The following is a 23,368-nucleotide window of genomic DNA, read 5'->3' on the forward strand; positions in this document are numbered from 1 at the left end:
ATTTATGTATTAAAAAACAATCTGGAACAAATCATAATTTAGACAAAAATTTATTGTCTCCACAGACCTGCTGAAGCTGTAGCTTATAATTTTGCAAACTTCCAACCGGATCGTCATCCATTCTGCTGAAATTAATAAAAAAAAACTTATTACGAACTGCAAATTTAACAACAAAAATTAAATTATGTAAGAGATCGTAATTGAGTTCAATAAAACTCTCTAAAATACAACACTATAACACTATCATGCATATAACCTTGAGCACTATTTCGACAGCAATAAGGTAATTTAAGGGGGATTTTTCTCTCTTTTATGAATATATGACGACAATTTTTTATTAGAATGCAAAATGTTGTCAAACAAGCTGATTAAGGTGGGTAAAATCTGCAAAAAGTGACTCAAACAATTAAACAAACCAACCTTTTTTGTTTGTTTATTTCAGCAACTTCGCCTGCAAGTTATGCAGCCACAAATCGTACATTAGTTACATTTTTTGCCGCTACACAAGTTTGCCTGCTTTTTGGGAACGCGCGATGTCAGCACCGTCCATCCAAAAAGGTTCGGCAAGCCAACAGCCAACTCGCCCGCCCACTGCCTGCCCAGCTGCATGCGGCATTTTGATCACTTTTAGAAGAATTTTGTTCGAGATTCGGACTGAATTTCTCACGTCTGCAACCAACCATCGGCTGAAATGAGCCGCCGAAGGCACGATGAAGAAGATGGATACGGTTAGTATTCGCGGAAGGCCAAACTTTTAATGTTTCGAGAATAAAAAGTCATCCAGGTCGCAATGCCGACTGCATTTTCATCATTCTCTAAATCGCGTTATCCATTTCAAGCTGTATTACTCAGTCAATACAAATCACCCTCCCATTTTTCTTGCCCTAATTTGTAAATAAATTGGTCCTTGGTTGAATTAACCAAATGGGAAAAGTTTTGAATTCCAAACAACCCCTCAGCAAGGTTAAATCTGAAAATGCTGAGAAAAGTGGGATGCGCAAAAAGTGTATCTGGCAATGATTAATTCCATCTTTTTATTTTTAGAGCGCACCTACAGGAAGCGCCGCAAGGTGTCCGAAAACCAGGACATCGAAGACCGACTGGAGTCTCTCATCCTTAGAGTGGGAGAAAAGGTAAAAACCTGGTTAATCTTTTTGCGATTTCCACTCCAGAATTTCATTTCCAGAGTACTTCCTCTCTTGAGAGCAACCTGGAAGGTCTGGCCAGCGTCCTTGAGGCTGACCTTGGCAGCTTCAGGGTCAAAATTTTGCGCATTCTAGCCGACTGCGCCACTAACATGCCAGAAAAGTGCACCATTTACACCACCTTGATAGGCTTACTGAATGCTAAAAACTACAGTTTTGGAGGAGAGGTTTGTCAAGAGAAAGGTCCAAGTATTTCACTATTTATCCAATCTTAAACAGTTTGTAGAGTACATGGTGCGCAGCTTCAAGGATGCTCTCAAAAATTGCAAGTGGGACGCCGCCCGTTACTCGCTGCGGTTTCTTGCAGATCTGGTCAACTGCCACGTGATTGCTGCTGGTTCCCTTCTGCAACTGCTGGACAACATGGTTGACGCAGCCAAGGAGGATGGTGTGCCTCAGGTACTTTGGTTTAGAAAAAAATTGGTAACATCGGAATGAAATTTTTTTGTAAAGGTGCGTAAAGATTGGTACATCTATGCTGTTCTGTCTGTTCTGCCCTGGGTTGGCCGCGAACTCTATGAGAAAAAAGAGCAGTCCCTGGAAGCTCTGATGAACTCGATTGAAGTCTTTTTGATGAAAAGACAAAAGAACCACCATGATGCTTTAAAAGTCTGGTACTCCGACACCCCCCATCCTCAAGAGGAGGTTTGAACGAAGCTTTAATAATTTTAAAAATAGTAATGATTTTCTTCCATAGTATTTGGACTGCCTTTGGTCCCAGATTCGCAAGCTGCGTCAAGATAACTGGGCCGAGAAACACATTCCTCGGCCTTATCTTGCATTTGACAGCATCCTGTGTGAAGCTCTGCAGCACAATCTGCCAACTCTGCTGCCTCCCCCACATCATGACTCGTACCACTATCCAATGCCATGGGTTGTCTTCAGAATGTTTGACTACACTGATTGTCCAGAGGTTATTTGTTCATGAAGTTATAAAAAAAAAATTATTTTTATTTCCTATTTTAGGGTCCAATATTGCCTGGGGCACACTCAATTGAGCGTTTCCTGATTGAAGAGCATCTGCACCAGATTATTGAAAGCCACCACCTCGAGCGAAAGGACACGTAAGTCCCTGGTGAAACCTAAACTGAAATAAATTAATTAGTGAAATACTGTTTAGAGCTGCACAGTTGCTTGATGTTCCGTATAAAACCAAGATTCCGCTGGACTACATGATTGTGGAGGTAATTTTCGCAGAGCTGTTCCACATGCCAATGCCTCGTTATCTAGAGGTTTGCTACGGCTCAATTTTCATTGAACTGTGCAAGCTACACCCAAGCCGCATGCCCCAGGTATTGGCTCAGGCCACCGAACTGCTCTTTAGCAGAGTCGACTCAATGAACACATCTTGCTTTGACAGGTAGGTGCCATCAAATTGTATAAATTTCAGTTCGATTATTTTCTACAATTCCTAAATCTTACAATGGCATCATGTTCTTTTGAACACAAATTTCAGATTCGTCAACTGGTTCTCGTACCATCTGAGCAACTTCCAGTTCCGTTGGAGCTGGGAAGATTGGGAGTCGTGTTTGCAACTTGATCAGGAGCACCCACGTCCCAAGTTCATCAAGGAGGTGCTTTTCAAGGCTCAGCGCCTTGCCTATCACGAGCGAATCCACAAGATTGTGCCAGAGACCTTTGAGCCGCTCATTCCAGAGAAGCCTGAGCCTACCTTCAAGTACTCTGATGCGCCTGGTGAGTTACCTTATTGTTTGTTAGTCATTTTCTTTAAATGGTTTATTTTGAACAAAAATATACAACGTTCAGTCAGTGCGACTTAGCAGCTTTTCGGTATTTTGAACTTCTTTTTGTAGTCATTTCTGGAATTTTTTCTGTTGTCACTATTTCGCTTTCCTCTACTTCTTCAGCAAAAATTGGCTTCTGCACATGCAAATTTATAACTGCAGGCTCTTCCGGAATGTTGAGCTTGGCAACGTTGGCAACTTTCGGAAAGTGTGGTTGAACCAATCTTGGCGAGGGTATAATGTAAATGGGCTCTTGTTTAAATTCACCGTTCTGAAGGGAGTAAGATTATTAGCCAGGAATTTAGTAATTTACTTAAAAATCAAACTTGCCTCTTTTTCCTGGAGAAAACTTTTGCCTTCCTCTTCAGGATTCCGAGCAATGTAATTGTGCACCACCTGCTTGTACGAGTTGATGAATCCTGGGTGATAAAATTGTCCTGGGTGCTGGCCAAAGAAAGGTCCTTTGTAGACCACAGGCACCCTGTTAGGTTTCTCCAGGTGCGCCAGCATGCTCAAATGCGACGCCGGCGTGACCGTAAAATAGAATTCAATTTGGGGCTCCTTGAGCCCTGGCCCGCTGTGGCGTACCCTGATGACGCTCCACAAGGCTGTAACTTTACGCGTGTTTGCGGCGGGATGCAGAAGAATGTCTTCAGGAGCAAAGGCCAAGTGGCCAGCTTCTCGGAGCAGAAGTCCTCTTGATAGAACAGACAAATCTGCGTCTTCACTCTCGGGAGGGTGTAGTTGGACGGGAAAAACGGGCGCCACCATTAACTGCTCCCATAGAGTGCGCTCAGCTCGGCTTCCGTCCCCAAATCTGCAAACATGATAAATTAATCTTTTGAAATGGTTAAAGAAAAATCCATATATTTTTTCACCAAATTTAAATGAAAGGATTGGCTGGAAAATTACCAGTTCTTAAGATTATTTGATAAAAAATAGTCTTCCCTAAACGTCCAATCTTTTTTTGAAAGCGTGAAACGGATTGCTAAAACTTTGCCAAGCCAGACTTTGAGAACATTTATAAAATTTATCAACAACTTTCTATAAAAAAGTTAAATTACTCTCTTTTAAGATAATTAAAAAAGACTTTCCTTGAAGTTCTAAGTCCACAAATTTAAGCCGCATATTCACAAAAGTTTTATCTTATTATGATCAGGTCTCAAGCAATTTAAGCTTCAAACGCTGTTGCCCTCTTTTATGCAAATTCGCATGCACTAATTGAGTTAGTGTGAAAAGCAGAAACACCTGTGAGTGGCTGGTCAGCAAGGCGTGAATTTGAGATTGCATTATCTAATTGTGAGCGAGCTGCATTTGTCCGTCCGTTCAGTTGAGCAAGTCACGATTGCTTCAAGCTAGTTGCAATTTGCATGATCTTGCTCGAGATTAGTCCCGCGATCGTTTTCACGGTCTGGGCCGCAGAAAGTTTTACAGCTTGTTTTATTTGCCTAAACTATAAATATACATATTTTTATTTAATTTCAAAACTCATTTGATACAAACAAGTTTGTGCTTCAATTTAAATATTTTAATTATGTTTGTGTTTTTTTCCTATAGCTTGCAAGCAAACAACTATTTGGCAAATAATTATTTAAAAAAAGCTGTAGACTTAAATTTTTTAAAGTGAATTTTAGTTTAGAAAAGATGAAAGAAAATTTATGTTTTTTAAAAATTCCTTGTGGAAATACCTGCTGATTTTCCTGCGGAGACTAAGAAATGCTGCGTGTCTGAGGGCGGTGTGCCAGTTGAGGGTTGCCATTGCTGCTTCCGGGACGATTAGTCTGAAGGCGGTGTGTTTGTAACCCGGGGGTGGCGACAATCCTTTGCTCTCTACAAACCCACCAAATCGAGAATCCACCCTTGAAACTCGCAGAAAAAGCAACGCCGCGACCTGTCAATAACAATTAATGTAATATGTAATTGTCGGCGGCGGAAAACTAAATATTGGACAAACCAGAGTCGCGGCCGCGAAAGGGTGCATCTTTGCTCACGCAACTATGGCTTCCTTCTGGCGGACTGACAGTCTGAGACGCCGTTTGCGGTGGAAGGAGCTGAGAGTGTGAGTGAGCCAAGCGCTCCGCGAAATTGGCCAACCCGAGCTTAAAGCCTTCTCCGCAAATTTACCTTCCACCAAAATTCTCAGTTCACTGCCAATGTTACTGAGGCAGCAGCCTTAAATCTAGATCAAGAATATTAAAACTTTTGTCATTTCTAATCATTTGCTTCAGAATGTATAAAAAGAAAAATAATTTAATGAATTTTATTTGTAGAATTAAAAAAAATGTCATTATTCTTTATAAACATTTTGCTTGAACTTCAGTTTTGATTACGAATTCATCTTTAATTTGAAGATCAATTTACACCAAGGATAAATTAATGGCGACGCCGGCTTGCGGAATACAAAAAGTTGAACGTCCGATTTGGCTGAACGATTTCCTTTGATTGCGTCTTGGGTCCTTTTTTCCCACTCATGGAGCATGTGTGTTTGCGTTGTTTTGGTCACTGATCGGCGACAAAAAACAAAAGATCACTCTTCGCACGTACGGTGAAAATTGAGCAGCGTAGCAAATCTTGCAAGTCTTGCTTTCCAGCAGTAAAATTTTCTATCCTCCAAAACGAAAACGAATTTGTTGCCTATAAAAAAGGCGCCGAGAGCGAGTTGGCTTTTCTCAAGGATGGGACCCGCGTGCAAGTAGTAGATGGGAATTTCTCATCGTTTATGTCGATGTATGCCATATATTTCCCTCAATTAAACGCAAGTTGACATAAAAAAAGATAATAAAAATATAACATTTTATAAGTTAGCGTGAAAAATATTATGTAGTGTAAAGCAGCAGACAGTAGCAAAAGAGTAAAAGAGGTTGCGGGTCGATGCAAATGCGGTTCCTTAAACGCACCAGAGCATCCTTTCTGATCACTATTATTTCCTTGTTGAAATAATTTATTCTGACGGCACTGAATAATGGATGTGAAAAATCAGCAGCAGCCTTGTTTTAAGTTTGAACAGAAGCGGAAGAAAAGCGAGAGAGCAATAAAACATAGCTACGTTGTTATGGTCTTGCGTAATTAATATTGCATTAGATGTCGAGCAGCACTCGAGTTCTCGAGACTTTGTTTTTGACAATTAAAAGCTTTCCAAGGCCGCCAATTAATTATTCTCATTATGGCTTATTCTCATTTAGAAATCACATAAGTATTCCTAGAATGTTTTTGTTTCGCTAAGGTCATGTGTTAAAATGGGAACTTTGATAAGTTGAATTATTAAATACACCATTTATAATTAGAAAATTTGGTTCAAGTATTTATTTGGTTTCAATCAAATTAAAAAAATCTTTTAACTTGATGTATTGTATTTTACGTTTTTTTTTTCATAGCAAAATTTATTTTAAATTTTGTATTTTTCTTTCAGAAACATTGCCAGGTGCAACTGCAGCGCGAGCAATTGCAGACGCCATCCGTGAGCGCTGCACACCAGAGGATGTGCTGACTTTGTTAGTTGAGCTGCCAAATCCCCGTGCTGGGGTCGACGAGTGTGACGCTTCAAGCTACAACCCTTTGAAGATAGACGTTTTTGTTCAGACACTACTGCAGCTGGGCATGAAGAGCTTCTCCCATTCTTTTGCGGCAATCTCCAAGTTCCACAATGTATTCAAGGTGCTTGCCGAGTCCGAGGAAGCGCAGATCTGCATCCTGAGAAGCATGTTCGAGCTTTGGCACAACCACCAGCAGGTACAATTTTTACCATATAAAATATTTTTCATTACATAAATATTTCCTGGCATAAATAAATTTAAAAAAAAAAAACATATTTTCCAACAGATGATGGTAGTTCTTGTGGACAAGATGCTTAAGACGCAGATCATCGAGTGCTCTGCTGTGGCGAACTGGATCTTTAGCCGAGAAATGAATGGAGAATTCACTAAGTGAGTTAAAATTGGCTAAATCTTCCCTTTAGAAATGTTTATGGCCTATAAATTTTTAATCAATTCTTAAATAATACCATTTATGCTTCTCAAAATGGACTGAATTTTATATAAAAATTCTGAACTTGAAAGTTAAAATCGTGATCATTTCATGAATTTTTTTATAGGATGTACTTGTGGGAGATCCTTCACCTAACCATCCGCAAAATGAGCAAGCATGTGCAGCGCCTTGGCAATGAGCTGAGTGAAGCTCGAGAGCGTTTGCGTCGTGCTGAGAGCCACAGTTCTGACTCTGATGAAGAGATGGGTGCTGAAGAAGGTGCAACTTCTGGCCCCAGCAAGATAACCATCGGCGAAGAAAAGGACAAACCCAGTGAGGAGATGGTAGAGCGCATGGAGGAACGGCTGGAGGCAGCACAAGCCGACCAGAAGAACCTCTTCCTCATCATCTTCCAACGCTTCATAATGATCCTCTCCGAGCATCTTGTCCGCTGCGACACTGACAACAGGGACTTTGACACCTTCTGGTACAGGTGGACCATTGGCCGCCTGCAGCAAGTCTTCCTTGCTGTGAGTATTTCTTTTTAAATTCAAATTAAAGACCTAATAATAACTTGATTTACAGCACCACGAGCAAGTGCAGAAGTACAGTTCCACCCTTGAGACGTTGCTGTTTACCCACGACCTTGACCCACACATCTTGCGAGTTTTCCAGCAGTTTGTTTCGCTGCGCGCCTAATGTGCTTTGTAACTATGTTTCTTTGTAAATTTTCATTCGGCTCCATAACTAATGCTTTTTTAGTATACTTTGTTAAATGCAAGAAAATAAATTACAATACAACATTTTGCCTTGTTATATATCTTTGGTTCTTGAATAATCAGTATGCACGAAATGTGCTTAAGATAGAAAAAAAGCTTGTTTCATTTTTAATCATAAAAGTTTTATTACAGTCAGTTTTTAATAGAATTATTTTATGTTGTCACTGATGATAGTCTTACATTTCTTTTCTTATTAGTAAACATAGTTTTCCCCCATATTCGCAACCAATTTTGTATAAAATGTGTATCAGTTATTTAATCACAAAAATGTGCTTTTCATAAGAAGCACACTGCTGGCCGGCCAACACCAAAATATTAAAATATGTAAAAAAAAAAGCAATAATTATATAAAAATATGTCAAAAATTGTAAAGCTCACAGAATCAGAGGCGCAAAAAATCAGGACCTCCAATTAGAGTTAAAAAGCTGATGGCCATAAGCTGGGTCCCTCGTATTTCGAGATTGTGTTGACGTTTGATTCCGCTCGTTTCTCCAACCTCCTCTCTGTTCATTTTTTGGCCCAAAGTCTTGCATCACAATCTTAGTTCTACTCTCATAAAATTCCAGAACAGATTTGTCTCTGTTTTGCGCAGCTACGTCCAAGGGTAAATGGTTATTGCAGTTTTTCTGGTAAAGGGCCGAGTCCTGCTTTGATACGAGGTACTCATTTACCTCTAAATCTGCAAACTTGGCGGCTACATGCACTGGTGTCCACTTATCAAAGTCTGCTCTGGTCACATCCGCGCCAGCAGTCTCCACCAAGAACTGCACCAAATCAAGCGAGCCTTTTTCAGCTGCCAGGTGCAACACAGTGTGACCAAATTTGTTCTTCTTGTTCACCCGGAACTTGCCGCTGTCCCAAAGTACTCTAACATTCTCCAGCATGTTTCCTGCACAAGCACATTGCAGGGCATCGTTTCCATTTCTATTCTCTGCGCGCACGTCCACATCAGGGTGCAGTAGGAGCCAGGAACAAGCAGAGGGTCCTCCAAACTCTGCCGCAGAGTGCAAAAGTGTCGACCGATTTTTCATAAGTTGGTTTACACTTAGTTTCTGCTCTTCTACCAGGTATTTCATAAGGCCCACATTGTTCTTTTTGGCTGCAATGTGCACTGCACCTTCACCATACTTGTTTTCAACAGATGGATCAAACCCATTCTTAATCAAAAATATAATAGTATCTTTGATGTTTGCAAAGCACGCAACCAGAAATAAATTTCGACCCACTGAATCGACAACATTTGGGTCTGAGCCCTTTTCAAATAGATACTGTGTAACAGTAGAGTGCTTATTGTAGCAGGACAAGAGGAGTGCTGTTTCATTTCGAAAAGTTTTCTCATCCAGGAAACCGTTATCAACAAAATATTTTACCGTTGTCATGTCTCCTGATCTAGCAGCGCTGTGGAAGGGAAGAAGACCATGATCATTCTTTTTCCTTATATCTGCACCCTTTTCCAAAAGCATTTTGATCATGTCAATGTGACTTTTGCTTGCAGCAACATGGAGTGGGGTCAAACCATTTTTAAATGTGCCATTTACATCTAGGCGTCCCAAGTCTATGATGAATCTAGCCGTTGACACATTGCCAGAGATACAAGTCTGATGCAGAGCATTTCCGCCTTCTTTGGTGAGCACATCAAAGTCTAGTCCAAGGGATAAAAGGTATCTGCAGTTTTGCACATCGCCAAATTGCGCTGCAATTGTCAGGGCGCATAGGTTGAAATTGTCTGTGGAGTGGATGTCTGCACCCAACTCGACAAGGTAGCGTTTAAATTCAACGCTCTCATTGCGAGCTAATTTGATCCAGGGTGTCTTTCCGTTGATGTTCCTCTTGTTCAAGTCAAACTTGCCAATGCCAACTAGATATTTTGCCACCTCTAAGTTATCTCCATCACAAGCCTTGTGAAATGCGTCGTGGTACATGTTGTCCTCGGCATTCAGGTCAGCGCCCCTCTCAAGCAAAAATTTAAATGTCTCAAGTTTGCAATTCTGCGCTGCCAGCAACAACGGAGTTAAATCTCGTATTACTGTTCGGGCATCAATGTCGGCTCCATTTTCCAAGAGAAAATCAACAATACCAAGGTGCTCACTCACTACTACAGCAAGATGAATGGCTTGGTTGCCTTCCATGTCTTTTTCACAAACATTATACTTAGCCACGCTTACCAAATATTTCAAGGTTTTCAATCTTCCTTCTTGAGAAGCTAAATGCATGGCATTTTTACCATCCCCATTTTTTGAATGCAAGTCAGCTCCGTGCTCAACAAAAAAGCGCACAAAGCTAACATCTGCAGCAACTACAGCAATCAGAAATGGTGTGTATTTCTTGGAATCAGGTTCATTGCAGTCAAGACCTCTGTTCATTAAAAACTCAATCAAATTTAAGTTGCCGGATGTAGTTGCTAAATGTAAGGCGCCCTGTTTTTTCCGTGTCTTTTCATCCAAATTGAAAAATTCCTCTTGGCTGAGAAGGTACCTTAGGCTTTCAAGATTTCCCTTCCGACAGGCATTGTGCATGGCATTCATGCCGTTGCTGTTGAAAGCAGCAGCATCAACACCATTCTCAATAAAAAATTTGCAGACATCTTCGCCTGCATAAACAGCTGCCATGTGAAGGGCGGTTGATCCGGCATTGCTTTTTATAGAGATAAGGCACTTCTCTTGTGTTAGAGCCAAATACTTGACTGTTTCAAGGTCACAACTCTTGACCGCGTAGTGCAGTGCTGTCCAGCCACGCCTCGACTTCTTTGTAAGGTCGGCGCCATCCTCCAGCAGCGACTCGACCAACTGCAGATTTCCTTTTTCAGCTGCATCATGGAGTTCAGTTTTTCCACCCTCAAATTGGAGATTCTGGTCCAGGTCTTGAATAAGGGCATTTATTGGATTTTCGCCTGCTATACTTTTTTTAGTGGACTCCTCTACCTCACCACGGCACATTTTAAGACCACCTGCAAAAAACGTATTAAAATATGATTGTAATATATTGTACAATAATCTTTGGCAGAATTTGTGATAAATGATAAAATTTTTTAAGATATAAATTAAAAAATATGTACTAAAATGTATAATGTATTACTGACGAGCCTAATCAAACACAAATTACACATATTTATTTTATGGACTATGTAGTGTGAATAAGTTTGAGCAGTTGATCCTTTATAAAAAAAAAAATATTTTAGTAATAATAGTATAAAGCACACAGTCATATTATTAAATGCAAATTCTTTACCCACAGTAAATTAGTGAATTTGTTGGTTGTGGTCCCTCTGCATCTTGTGTCGTGCAGTCGGGCACCTGCACCAGGAAGCTTATGTATCAGGAACAGCAGGTCCGTATAATTTATCTTATCTTTTAGGCCTATGCTTTGCTTTGCTGCCGATGCCCACAAGCTGCCCACGTCCGCTGTACCTCCGGCTCCGATCTTCCTCTTCCTCCTACTTTCTCTTTTTGCTTTGTTTTTTGTTTTGTTGTTGTTATGTTGGCCGTGTTGGCGCCTGGTTGGCGATGCCATTGGCTTTGGCCATTGGTGTTGCCCGTGTTGCCATTGGTTATAGATCGGTCGATGCTGGTTGGTCAGTTTGGATTTGCAGTTGGCGCTAATATTACAAAAGTTATAAAACTATTGTAAATGTGTGAAACTGTGGACATTTACTTTTCTGATCAAATTGGCGGAGCTTTGATATTTTGTGATTTTCTTTGTAAAAAATTTAATTCAGTACGTCCCAAAGTATATAATGCTTGTGCGTCCCACCGCTAAAGGTGGTGTATGAATCATATGAATGTTCTTTTTCTAGTGCTGCTCCAGCAGTGCATGTTGTACACAGTTGTACCCAAACCTTTAATAAAAGAATTATTATTATTATTTACTATGCATGCCCTAACCATGCCATAATTATTCTATTCCTAATTTTTTGGAATAAAAATTTAGATGATTTTAACAAAGGTCCCGCTGTATGGTAATCTGGCAAAGCCTTAAAACGATAAAAAATGTTATATTTTTAGTGCTGCTCCATTTAGTGCTACACAAACGTGTATTTATTATTATTTGATATAAAAAAATTAAATAATTATTATGACAGCTGACAGTCACTAACTTCCTCTTTACCACAATGATTTTTATTTTATAATCTTCTAACAGTGTGGACCAGCAAAATAGCCAAAACAGATTTGAAGTTCTATAACAGGTTTTAATTCTCAATTACTTTGGTCAGTGGTCGCTACCCTAGGTTCATCAAAATTGATATTGTTTAGTTTATAATTATATTAAATGAATCAAATGCAAATCATTGTGTATATTTGTAAGTCAAATTGTAAAAAGTTTTACTTACAAATAGGGTTTTTTTCAAATAAATTAATTATTGCTTATAAAATATTATGCGATAGTACTGGCAGCATGCTGGAAATTAAAAAATTATTTACTCATGTTGATTACAATTTTAGGAATACCCACATAAACCTTTATTGCTTTTAGAATTAAATCTCAACAGCATATTTATTTGGAATAAACTTTTTTAACGCAGTAACAGGTATGATTATTGGAATACAAAAATTGACAAAAATTTTGTATAAGGAATTGGGCACTTAATTCAGTCTTGCTGGAAAATGCAACCTGCAGCACCCTAATTCAGTCTTAAAAAATTAGACCGAGTGTTTCTTGATAATGTCCAGTACATCCTGAACATCATCTTTGGAACCAAGAAAGATGGGAGCTCGCTGGTGGATGGAATCAGGCACAATGTCTAGGGTCGGAATTTTTCCATTTGAAGCCAGTCCTCCAGCCTGTGTAATGATGTAGGCCATTGGGTTGCACTCGTAAAGCAGGCGCAGCTGGTTTGAAAATTAAAATTTAATGCAATCATTTTAATAAAGTGAAAAACACCAACCTTGCCCTTGGGAGCATCCTTAGTGGCGGGGTACATGAAGATTCCTCCATACTTGAGAGTACGGTGCACATCAGCAACCATCGACCCTACATATCGAGCACCGTAGATTTTTCCCTTGGCAGGGTCTTTCTTGCTGGCAACGTACTCGGCAACTGCAGGCTCCCATAAATGAGCATAGCCCTCGTTGATGCTGTAGATTTTGCCTCTGCTTGGGATGCGCATGTTCGGATCGGTCAACACAAACTCACCAATAGCCTGAAATTGCAATTTTTCATTATTATAAAAAAAATTTCTGTGGTGAAAAAGGACTTACGGGGTCCAGCATGAAGCCATTCACTCCTTGTCCAGTGGAAAGGACCATCATTGTGGCGCTTCCGTACAGAGCGTAACCAGCAGCGACCAATTTATTTCCAGGCTGTAGAGCATCAGCCACACTAGGGGTACAATCATGTGACTTCCTATTGAAAAGAAAGAAAAATATTACAAAAATAAAACAATAATATTTATAAAACCACTCTAGTTAGAATTATAAAGAAATTTTAAAATTAACCTACAAAAATAAACTTAAATTTAGAATAGAATTTAATAATAAAAATCAATTACTTGTAAATGGCAAAAATTGATCCAATCGAGACGAGACAGTCAATATTGGAAGATCCATCAAGGGGGTCAAAGCAAACCACGTATTTGCCCTGTCTGTCAGTTTCGACCTCGATGACCGCCTCATTCTCCTCACTGACCAGCAGACAGGTAGTAAAGGATGAGCGCAACAGGTTGATGAACAGCTCGTTGGACAAGACGTCCAACTTCTTCACCTCCTCACCCTGCACATTCGTCTCTCCGGCTATGCCAAACCTAAAAAGAAAAAAATTGCAAGATTTAAGTAATGGGTTTGATTGTGAAGGTCAAAAGGTCACGCACAACTTGGCTATGCCGGCTTTCCTCACGGCCGAGCTGACCGCCTTGATGGCTGATTGAAGACTGTTGAGGAGCTGCGTCAGGTCGCCGGTGGCTCCCGGCACCTTGCGCTGCTCAGCCAAGACATACCGAGTTAAGGTCATGCAGTTCGTGTCCAGTGGCTGCCCGGTGCTCGACATCTTGGTGACCTCGTCTGCAGATTAAGTTTAAATTATTTCTACAAATTATTATGCATTTAGGGAATTTATATAATATTTTATTCCATTTCCAATCAAAACTCAAAATTTAATTATATATTAGCGTGATTTTTACCTGCAAATTTGAGTTTTAAAACTAAAAAATAAAATGTGATGCTATCCTATCTATGTGTGGTTTTGAGGTCGCAAGTCGCAAACGGTCGCGATCAGACTGATAAAGAAATGTGGCAGTAAAACGACTATGACTTGGCTTTACAACAGAGAGTGTTTGATTGAGGATTGGGTGCAAAAGAGACGAGCCTCTCATCTCCTCTACCGTGTGACCTCTATGGTGTGCAACAAGGTCGCGCCAGGCAGGAGGCCCGACTCACTAAATCCAAGCGTGTGCTAATACTGCTAATTTTAAACTTCTCAAAATGAACAGTTGAAATTGTTTATTATCACAACAGGAATTTTTCTAGCTTTTTTACACCAGCTTTGTCTCAAATATTCTCGCTGTCTCGGAACGTAATTCCACGTCAAGGCGATTAGTCGCAGTACTAATTAATTATTTCCCGTTTAGAGTGGTTTCGTTGGGTTTTAAATTCTCAAGAAATTAAATGGACATATATTATTATTCTATTTAAAATACCTTTATTTTAATTAATTTTCCTAGAATTGATAGTAAGATTAGTAAGTAAGATTTATTAATAATAATAATAAAAATCATCATCATTATTTTTTAATAATACAAACTTTAATAAAAAGTATTTAGGATGCAAATTAATTTTTTTTCCAAACATTGCGTTGTGGGATTTCATTCAAAAAGCCTTATTGTCCCCAATACATATCATCAATAAACCCCGTAAATAAATTAAGCTATATTATTTTACATAATTGGCATAATTGGAAACAAAAAAATTAGACAATAAAAAATTATTTATTATTTAAAAATTAGTATTTTATATTTGTTGGTATTAATTTAATAATTATGATATTATGTTTTGAAGATGTTAATTTAAAAAAAAAAATACTTCCAGAGCCTTTTTCCATTTATATTCAAAACATTAAAATAATAAGCAAAATTTTTTAGGCTAATAAAAATAATAGAGGCCAATATTGTTAAATCCGTTAAATCAATTAAAATGTATGACATCAAGGGTTGTAGGTCAAATGCACAGCACACGTCCCAGTTCTAAGGGAGTGAAAGAGGTATGACATTTAAGTGTATAATTATGTCATATTATGTACAAAAAAAAAATTAACTGTAACGAATTAACAGAGGGACGCACTTAATTCCCCGCAGCAGTTGCCAAAATCGATTATGTATTATTGATTTTGTTAGACAACTGACAAATAACAAAAAAATTATCGCGCAGTGATTAGTAAAATAGACACAAATTGATATTATGATATGAATGTGTATTTTCATTTAACATATTATTGTGTTGTTTATCATTGTTTATAAAGAACAAGACACGAGAGACCGCGCCGGGTCGACCCTTGGACTTTTTGAAGACATAACAACAGCTTGAGGAATGCCAAGGAAAAAATCTACACTAAAATGCAAAAAAAGATGCTAGCAAGGAGAGATTGATGCATTTTAGTGATTATAATGACCTAAAATAATTCACATTCACGATTTTCTTACCGGCCTCTGACGCAGACAGCAGTCGCGGCGACAGCAAAGCAACAGCAAAACGAGCAAAACATCAACAACAATCCACTCCGCTGCGACATGCAATGCGTCTGCGCTGTACCAATCGTGAATTGTGTTATGTACTTTTTAAATAGATATCCGCGCGAAAATATTATTTTATTTCCCAAGAAGTAAATGATTTACAAAACTTATCATAAAAGATCCGTTTTAATTTAAACCAACATTTTAATAATTTTAAAAATTTGAAAACATTTTTATTTTAATAATGTCTATCACCAACGTTCTTGCACGGAGGAAAAAATATTATACAATTTATTGAATACTCTAAATAACTAAAGACTTTTGTCGATTGATGAGATTTTCTGTGAAAATATTTTTCTGCATTGCTATAGATTTTGCAGAAATGAGACTAATGGACCAAAAGAAATTTTGACTAAGTGTCTTATGAGAAGACAAAGTTTTCAATGCTAGGGTATTCACCTCAATTATTACAATTAAAAATGCGCATAATTATGTATAATTTTAATAAACACACAAAAATTGATATGGGTAATTTTTCGGAAAGTAGACAAATATCTTGTAGTTGAAATAATAATTACGCGCAATTTTATTGGTTCTTTTTTCATCTTTCATTCGTTTCATAGTTGGATGTGTTGTTGATTTTTTCATCAAGTTTGGCGGACACACTCTTTAGATACAGCAGCAGCACAATTCTCGCATTCACTCTGGGGGAGGGTCGTCGAGTTTGAGGCCAGCAACGCTGAAAATACACTTTTACTTTAGCCACTCCAGAGTACAAAAATGCTAAGCCAAGCGGACTTGTGGGAGATCAGGGTGTTAAGAATACAGGGAGGGCGGGGGGACCTGGCCACCAGAAGCAGATTTTTACTTGATGTCGTCAGCACGCTCCTCGCGTGGCTTGGCGCCTCCGAAGATGGAGATAGACTGGCTCGTCTGAGCCATGCTGTTCACCGGCTCCTTCACTGTCCTCTTGTCTAGCTGCAGGCGTGGACGCTCTGACGTGCCTGGGACAGATTTTATTCCAATTAATTTTCCCAAAATTGTGCCAAGACACGTCTCCTACTTGCGACAGGTACAATGTCTGGTCGCGGCCGTGGAGCAGCGTCGCCTCTGGGTCTCTGACCTGGGCCGTCACCCCCGCGGCCACCAAAGCCGCCATCTCCTCCTCTACCACCAAAATCTCCTCCTCGGCCGCCACCGAAGCCTCCACCTGCTCCGCCGCCACCACTTCGACTACCCCAGTCTGACGTGGATCGTTGATCCTGAAATGAAAGAAGTAAATAAAGTTAAATAAAGAAAAACGAGAGGAAAGAATTTTTTAATTTAATTTATTTATTTTAATAAATATAAATACAGGAAGTGAAAAAATGATGAGGTTATGCAAATTATACAAATGATCTCAATTTAATTCTTCCAATGTCATAAGTGAGTCCTTTCAACTGTTTATGACTAAAATTTTGAAGATTTTAAGGCATTTATTTTACTTCATTATATGGATACTAGAAGGTACAACATTTTTTTTAAAAATATTTAAATTATCTTCTTTCTAGTTCTGCATTTCAATACAAAACTAAGTATTTAAATTAGATTTCTTTTACATCTCTGCTTCTCGCTATTTTAATAACTTGATTGAAAAGCTTACCTGTTGAAAATAGGAGCCTCTGTTTCCTCCCCTCTGCTCACCAAATGAGCCCTGGGAAGCACCGCGAGGTGGTCCTCGTCTGTCGTAACCACCAAAGTCGTCGAAGTTGCCGCCGCCTCTGGGTCCAGATCGGCCACCCCCGTCACGGAAGGGTGGTCCGCCTCGGCCTCCCCCACCAGGACCTCCGCGGCCTCCTCTGAAGCCGCCCCCGCGATCTGAGCGTTTTCCGTCGGCTACATCAACCCGAATAAGTTTTTCTTCGATTTCAACCAAGCCATCCATTTGAAGGGCAGCCTCAAGGCTTTGCCGTTCTTCAAACTCAACGTAGCAAAAACCCTGCAAGCATATAAATTGATGAATTTTTGTAGTTTCATACACAAAATAACTATACGCTAGCCACATTGTTAGTTTAAAATATATGGGAGCCACGAAATTTGCCAAATCGTTTTTTTTTATAAAAAGCTCTATTTTAAATAAGGCTCTTTCATATTTAAAATCTGTGACTAAAAACTTGCAGGGAATGTTGATTAATACATGAATGTAATTATTTTCAAAATTTTGATGACTCATTTATGAAAAATTTAAGCAGCTTGGTAATGCGTTAATCTTTAGGAAATAAGTGTTTTTTTCAAAACCCAACAATATCTTAAACACATAGAATTATTGAATTTCTGGTTATTTCAAGGAAAGCACTTTGATTTCATTCATCAAAGTCTGCATCTTGTCCAAGCGATAAAAAAGCACAGAAATTTTAAGCTTGGTCACCAAATTTCTCCTCTTTTCCTTTAACGAGCCAACAGATTTCCATGAAAACAAAAGTGACAAACTTTGAGTGAAATTAATTGGCTGTTTCTAGCAACCGTCAGTCCTTAAGCATAAGATCTTCCGGTCAAGGGCACGGTCGGGGCGGCACCGTGGTCCCTCTAAAATCAAAGTCTAGGTCCTGAGGAGGGCAGCTCTGAGCGCCGACTCACCTTAAATCTGTCCGTCTCCTTATCCTTGACCAGCCGAACGCTTTTTATCTGCAAGAGAGATTCACAATTAGTGTGAATTCGGAAGCACAGAGGCGAGACTCGGAGGGACACAAGCCAAGGGATCGTCCCGGCGAACCGCAGGGGGCGGGGCATCACTCACCGCCAATTCCGAGAAGATTCTGTGAACGTCGCCCTGGACGATTCCATGCGGAAGGTTGCCTACGTAGGCGGTGTAGGGTGGCTCGTCAGGCAAAGGTTTTCGGCCTCCGCCACCTCTCCTGCCTCCGCCGCCCCCATACCTGAAACAAACACGCCGTCGCGGTCAAAAAACCGGTCTTGCTGTCATCGCCTACAGCATCGTCCCGGCACATCCAAAAGATTTGGACGTGCAGGGGTCAACCGGCCAAGGCTGTCGGCGTCGCCTTCTTCAGGCGGCACCTATATGAAAGGTCACTTTTGGCCAAAAAACCTACCCTGAATCGGAGTGTCCGTAATCGTCTCGCCCCGCCATGTTGGGATGCGAGCCCATACCAGGCACGACTAATCGAGTCAAAGGGTATCTTCTAATAGAAGATAATTTGCAAAAATTTATATTTAAAATTTAACAAACATAAATACAATTTTTTTTAAATAGTTTAATGTTGGACATACTTCTTGAATTATCAAAGTTTCAAGAGTAAATTGAGCTTATCGAGAAGTTGTGCCTGGTGACTTTTGTTGTTTGCGATTTGCGCCACCACACGTGGGAAACGGGAATCTCATTAATTGGATTTTGCAAAAATCGAGAGGCGGCAAAATGCACGAGCCCCACCAGCCCACCACTCTGTACAACGCGTAATAACAGCAAGTGTCTATAATAATTATATTATAAATTTGTTTACAAAGAAACATGTAGCATGTGATTTCTCGTAATACTCTATAGAAATCAAAGTAAAAAAGCATAAAATTAAAGAAAAAATTGGAAAAAAATCCAAGAAGAGGAAAGAGCTTTCTCGCTTTATAATGATAAGTCAACAACTCAACACGTACAATTTTTTGAAAGGTATAAATTTATTTGCATTTCTCTTGATACAAGACGGATACTATGAGTGACACCAATTCCTGAGTAAACAAGAAAAAATGTACACAAATAAACAGCATTATATATTCCCTGTTGTGAATTTTTTCTAAATATGTGAGCAGCTTCTTTTTGGCGTACCATTCTTCAGAATGCGCGGCTCGAGGAAACTGGTTAGCTTTATGCGACTATTAAAAGAAGAAATTGGTGATTTTGTCAATTCTACATCAGTGCACGGCCTTAAATTCATTATCAACAGCAACACCTTGGCGGAAAAGTAATTATTGTGCATTTGTTTATCAGAAAATTTTATTATTATATTTGAATCAGAATGATATGGTTTTGTGTGAGCGCGTTTGCCGTTCTTGGCACCCTTCTGATGGCCAGCACCGTCTGGCAGGCGTACCGAGCGTCGCCGACGCAGACGATTGTTGAAAATCCTAGTTTCCCGGTTTGGAACGTAGACTTTCCGGCTCTGACTATTTGTAACCTCAACAAGGTGCAGCACTCACGGGCAAAAGTTTTGATGGGAGAGTAAGTGTTTTTTTTTTCAATTTCACTAAAAATACGATTTTTAAATTTCTTATAATTAAAAAAATAATTTATAATTATAGAATATTGGGAAGCAATGTTGATAACGAAACGGAGAAATTGTTTATGGACTCGCTGTTTGCTCTTGGGATGTTGCGCTACCCTTATTACCATCATGCGCAACTTTACGTCAGGCGAGGGAATAAAAATTTAATGGACTTTGGAAAATATAATCTCACCGAGTTAATGATGAAAGTATAAGTGAAATATTATATTTAATCAAATTTGTTGAAAATATTTGGAAAGGTGATGGCGAAGCAAAATGAAATGTTTGGAACGTGCTATTGGAAGGGCAAAGAAATTCCGTGCAATGTTGCTTTTAGACTGCAAATCACCGAAGAAGGTTTTTGTTATTCATTTAATTCACAAACATCTGAAGACCCAAATCCCCCGTAATATTATGAAAAAAGAAAATAATGCTTGAAATAATATATTCATAAATTTAACATAGAGACATGGACTCGCCTCCGTTTCACTACAAAAATGGCAAAAAGCAGCCGTGGAGAAACAACGCCGCTGGAAAAACCACGGGGCTTGAGGTGTTTTTCAAATCTTCTGAGCATGAGTATTTACCCGGAGATCAAAGGACTCCTGGATATAATGTTGTTGTTTTTTGTTTTTTTCAATCAATACATAACACTGAGATTTTAAAATTTCAAGCTAATTGTACACCATCCCTCTGAATTTCCGGACGTGGCACGTGCACTTTTCCTGACACGAACCAACAAAAGGGTGACTCTGCTGGCCGCGACGGCCTCGCGAGTCAAGGCCAGCCCGGAACTGGCGCGGCTCTCGCTGGAGGAACGCGGCTGCACCCTCGACTCCGACGGTCAGGATGAGGTGCAGGAAAATTGCAAGGCGCGCTGCAGGGTAATGACGATTGTCAAGCAGTGCCAATGCGTTCCTTACTTTGGAGTTCGAAGGGTTCCAGGTAAATCAGTTCTAAAAAATATTCGATTTTTAAAAAAAACGTTAAATTTATTTAGAAAATACGCCTCAATGCACAATCAAACACGCAAAATGCCTGGCGTCATATAACGGTAATTTGAAGTTATTTTGAATTTTATTTGAATTTTAATTAATTATTTCACTGAAGCACAACAACGGAACATAAGACCACCTGAAGGGAGCGTAGGCTTCAGAAAAACCGATTTAGGAAATTCGATCAACTGCTCTTGCCCGCCTTCTTGCTCCTCAACTGATTATAAAACAGACTTTTTAGTTACTCACAGGTTTAAAATTTTTTAAATTTATATAGTGTTGCTATGAATAAAATGTTTTCCAGGATGGATCCTTTTGTATATGATGATTATGCATACTTGGATTTCTTTTTCAAGGATCTTGAAATTGTCAGTTACGTTAGAGATGTCAAGTTTGGAATAATGGATCTCTTAGGTTTTGATTTTTTTCCCTGATTGATTTCCCTTGATTTTTTTTTTATTGCCTACAAAATTTGCTAATATTTTCTACTTGGCAGTTTCTTTTGGAGGACTTGCCGGCCTTTTCCTTGGCTTCAGTTTAATTAGCGCCGTGGAAATGCTCTATTACACCGTTAGATTCATCATTCGAATTGTGGCTTTGGTTTTGAAGAAGAAAGACGTTGACGGCAAAAAAGCTGCACCAAACAAGAAATCTGTGGAACCTTTCACATGGACAGTGACTGGGTATTATCCTTGAAGAACGGCAATATTTTGCCTTTCTAGAATTTCTTGTCTAGCTTTTCGCAGAAACTCCTCCTCTAATGCAATATTCTTTTTGGCCTTTTCGCTTTCCTCCAGTAGCACCTTGTTCTTTAAAAATAGTTATTAAAAATAAAATGAATATAAGAACATTGCTTTTCGTGTTAATTTTACTTTTAACTGCTTGGAGTATTCCATCTGCTTTTTCAATTCCTCTCTATAGGAGAGTTTAGTGAGCATAATTTTTCTGCGCTCGTCTTCCTCCTCCTTTTTAAATTTAGCGATCATCTCTGCCGTCTTTTGAGCTTCTTCTTCGCGCGCCGCCTTTTCTGCCTGTATTTGCTTTTCTCTCTCCTTTTTCTGTTCGAGCCGTTGCAGCATCACTTGCTGTAAAAAAATGGAAAAATCAAAATTTTCATTTATATTGAAAAAATAAATAAAATAAAATATACATGTTTGAGCTCTTTTCTAGCCCTCTCTTTCTTTTGCATTTCCTCATCTTCTTTGGCCATTAACAATTCGAGCTCAGCTTTTTTCACTTGGTCCAGTTCCGTGCTCTCGTTTAGAATAAGCCTTTGCGTGTCCTCAAATCTACTTCTCGATTCATCCTTTGCTTGCTTGATGGCCATCTAAAAAAGTATTATAAAAACAATTTTTTTTTAATTTTTTCAGGTTTTATTTTACCATGTTGAGTTTCATCTCTTGCTGCTGCCTATCAGCAAATTGATCAATCATTGATTTTTCTTTTGCTGCAAGTTCAAGATCTAGTTCCTTCATTCTCTTTGTGAGCTCAGATTTCTCGCATATTTGTTCTTTTAAATTTTCCGCCACCTGCATTTTTTTCCTCAATTTATCGTCGTGACCTAAAATAATGAGCAACCATATTTTTTGTATTAACAATTACAATAAATTATATAAATATATGCTACTTTTAACAAAATTAACCTTTTTGTTTCTCCAATCGAAGCTCCTCTGCTAGTTTTTCCGCCAACTTGAGCTCTTCGGTTTTTCTTATCTCTGATTCCATGAGCGCCGCTTTTCTCTTTTTATCCAGTTGCTCATTAAGAACTGATCTTGTAAGTTGAAACATTTCACATCGGCTCTTAACGTTTTGCTCTGCTTGTTGTTTCTTTTAAAAGTTAAAATAATGAACATATTATTTATTCATAAAATTATTGCTGATTTTTGTTACCAGTTCCTCTTGAATCTGCTTTCTAAAATTAATTGCAAATTCGTCTGCTTCCTTTTCTCGTTTTTCTGCAGCCTCCCGTTTCATTTCTCGCTGCGCCTCCTGCTCTTTCTTTACTCGAAGTTTATTCTGCTCCACTTCAAGATTCCGAATTTCTTCATTTCCCTCTCTATTAATTTTCTTTAGTAATTTGCAAGAGATAGAAAATAAAATTGTTAACTTGTATTGCTGAATTTTCTTCCTATGGACCAATTCCTTTCTCTGTTGCTCCTGCTCACTGTTGATTGAAGCGGCTTTTTGCCTCAAAACTTCCAGCTCCAAATCGCGTCTCTGTTTTAAATAATTGTGGTGCTCTTCAAGAAGTGATTTCTCTTCTTTGGATAAAAGTTGACTTAAACTTTATAAAATAATTAATAATTTAAACAACATTAAATTACAATATATGTTTCACTGACCGGCGCTGCCTATGAAACAGTTCCTGGTTACTGAAGTTCAGGACGGAGCTCACAGCCTGCTTGGCTTGCCCAATTATGGCTTTTCGAGAAGTGTCAGTTTCAAATTCGATATGGCAACCACCAACCCTCATAGACTGAATACTATTTTTGTGACTCTGTGTTCTGATTTCTCTCTGCCTTTGCTCTACCATTTGCTTATTACGGTCCTTAAGAATTATATTGAAATAAATAATTATACCCACTAACAAAACTAAAAGGGATTTAAAAAATCAATGATATCATACCTCGACATATCCTCCCCGGCGTGGCATTTTTGCTGCTTTTACAGCAGAACAGTTTAACGAGCTATTTCCCGACGGTGCGCATTAAACACCGCAAGCGTCACCCTGGCAACCAACCACCCCTTGTGTGAAGTGAGAAGCAGTAAAACAT

At 39.0% G+C, this 23,368-nt stretch overlaps 8 protein-coding genes across 13 annotated transcripts in view; 2 read left to right on the top strand and 6 right to left on the bottom strand.

Annotated features, from left to right (window-relative positions):
* LOC132202961 (survival of motor neuron-related-splicing factor 30) overlaps positions 1 to 23,368 on the bottom strand; it is a 31,630-nt gene that overhangs the window by 1,035 nt on the left and 7,227 nt on the right. Inside the window, exons 1-2 of one of the 3 annotated variants that reach the window (XM_059630335.1) lie at positions 421 to 500; positions 68 to 122 (exon numbers count right to left, since the gene is read on the bottom strand). In XM_059630335.1, the coding sequence (XP_059486318.1) occupies positions 68 to 121 (54 nt within the window). In that variant the 5' untranslated portion in view covers position 122; positions 421 to 500. Of the gene's footprint in view, positions 1 to 67; positions 126 to 420; positions 520 to 23,368 lie in introns of those variants that run through there. The other 2 variants (XM_059630334.1, XM_059630336.1) reach the window with 2 other exon arrangements.
* LOC132202953 (nuclear cap-binding protein subunit 1) lies at positions 562 to 7,797 on the top strand. Of its 2 annotated transcripts, none has more exons than XM_059630325.1 (13): positions 562 to 728; positions 1,045 to 1,133; positions 1,187 to 1,372; positions 1,425 to 1,604; positions 1,659 to 1,850; positions 1,903 to 2,118; positions 2,172 to 2,269; positions 2,326 to 2,565; positions 2,662 to 2,900; positions 6,360 to 6,679; positions 6,770 to 6,873; positions 7,041 to 7,443; positions 7,499 to 7,797. In XM_059630325.1, exons 1-13 carry the CDS (start codon positions 692 to 694, stop codon positions 7,610 to 7,612), a joined length of 2,418 nt encoding a protein of 805 aa, XP_059486308.1. In that variant the 5' UTR covers positions 562 to 691; the 3' UTR covers positions 7,613 to 7,797. The 2 variants fall into 2 exon arrangements, with proteins under 2 accessions (XP_059486308.1, XP_059486307.1); XM_059630324.1 differs by lacking the exon at positions 562 to 728 and adding an exon at positions 817 to 988.
* LOC132202958 (uncharacterized) lies at positions 2,799 to 5,066 on the bottom strand. Its single transcript, XM_059630331.1, has 4 exons — positions 4,905 to 5,066; positions 4,639 to 4,841; positions 3,281 to 3,767; positions 2,799 to 3,221 (listed from the first exon to the last, which is right to left on the bottom strand). Exons 1-4 carry the CDS (start codon positions 4,929 to 4,931, stop codon positions 2,973 to 2,975), a joined length of 966 nt encoding a protein of 321 aa, XP_059486314.1. The 5' UTR covers positions 4,932 to 5,066; the 3' UTR covers positions 2,799 to 2,972.
* Positions 7,776 to 11,177, bottom strand: LOC132202952 (ankyrin-3-like). Of its 2 annotated transcripts, none has more exons than XM_059630323.1 (2): positions 10,925 to 11,177; positions 7,776 to 10,639 (listed from the first exon to the last, which is right to left on the bottom strand). In XM_059630323.1, exon 2 carries the CDS (start codon positions 10,626 to 10,628, stop codon positions 8,091 to 8,093), a length of 2,538 nt encoding a protein of 845 aa, XP_059486306.1. In that variant the 5' UTR covers positions 10,629 to 10,639; positions 10,925 to 11,177; the 3' UTR covers positions 7,776 to 8,090. The 2 variants fall into 2 exon arrangements, with proteins under 2 accessions (XP_059486306.1, XP_059486305.1); XM_059630322.1 differs by having other exon boundaries at positions 7,777 to 10,639; positions 10,921 to 11,177.
* Positions 12,120 to 15,413, bottom strand: LOC132203058 (fructose-1,6-bisphosphatase 1). Of its 2 annotated transcripts, none has more exons than XM_059630507.1 (6): positions 15,320 to 15,413; positions 13,496 to 13,685; positions 13,178 to 13,429; positions 12,888 to 13,032; positions 12,575 to 12,829; positions 12,120 to 12,518 (listed from the first exon to the last, which is right to left on the bottom strand). In XM_059630507.1, the coding sequence occupies exons 2-6, from the start codon at positions 13,669 to 13,671 to the stop codon at positions 12,330 to 12,332; spliced, it is 1,017 nt and encodes a 338-aa protein (XP_059486490.1). In that variant the 5' UTR covers positions 13,672 to 13,685; positions 15,320 to 15,413; the 3' UTR covers positions 12,120 to 12,329. The 2 variants fall into 2 exon arrangements, with proteins under 2 accessions (XP_059486490.1, XP_059486489.1); XM_059630506.1 differs by lacking the exon at positions 15,320 to 15,413 and adding an exon at positions 13,805 to 13,990.
* On the bottom strand, positions 15,906 to 18,538 carry LOC132203131 (eukaryotic translation initiation factor 4H-like). Its single transcript, XM_059630650.1, has 7 exons — positions 18,439 to 18,538; positions 18,126 to 18,264; positions 17,966 to 18,013; positions 16,992 to 17,327; positions 16,413 to 16,611; positions 16,218 to 16,353; positions 15,906 to 16,088 (listed from the first exon to the last, which is right to left on the bottom strand). Exons 1-7 carry the CDS (start codon positions 18,492 to 18,494, stop codon positions 16,049 to 16,051), a joined length of 954 nt encoding a protein of 317 aa, XP_059486633.1. The 5' UTR covers positions 18,495 to 18,538; the 3' UTR covers positions 15,906 to 16,048.
* On the top strand, positions 19,210 to 21,273 carry LOC132203355 (sodium channel protein Nach-like). The gene is made up of 8 exons (XM_059631071.1): positions 19,210 to 19,299; positions 19,353 to 19,556; positions 19,637 to 19,808; positions 19,860 to 20,005; positions 20,065 to 20,215; positions 20,274 to 20,544; positions 21,091 to 21,164; positions 21,229 to 21,273. The coding sequence occupies exons 2-8, from the start codon at positions 19,354 to 19,356 to the stop codon at positions 21,271 to 21,273; spliced, it is 1,062 nt and encodes a 353-aa protein (XP_059487054.1). The 5' UTR covers positions 19,210 to 19,299; position 19,353.
* Positions 20,799 to 23,233, bottom strand: LOC132203472 (trichohyalin-like). Its single transcript, XM_059631278.1, has 9 exons — positions 23,221 to 23,233; positions 22,937 to 23,142; positions 22,702 to 22,878; positions 22,485 to 22,650; positions 22,238 to 22,421; positions 21,977 to 22,155; positions 21,745 to 21,921; positions 21,467 to 21,679; positions 20,799 to 21,403 (listed from the first exon to the last, which is right to left on the bottom strand). Exons 2-9 carry the CDS (start codon positions 23,125 to 23,127, stop codon positions 21,281 to 21,283), a joined length of 1,410 nt encoding a protein of 469 aa, XP_059487261.1. The 5' UTR covers positions 23,128 to 23,142; positions 23,221 to 23,233; the 3' UTR covers positions 20,799 to 21,280.

The sequence above is a fragment of the Neocloeon triangulifer genome, unplaced genomic scaffold (genome assembly GCF_031216515.1).
Source record: "Neocloeon triangulifer isolate White Clay Creek 2 clone unplaced genomic scaffold, ASM3121651v1 ptg000017l, whole genome shotgun sequence".
NCBI classification, from domain to species: Eukaryota; Metazoa; Arthropoda; class Insecta; order Ephemeroptera; family Baetidae; genus Neocloeon; species Neocloeon triangulifer.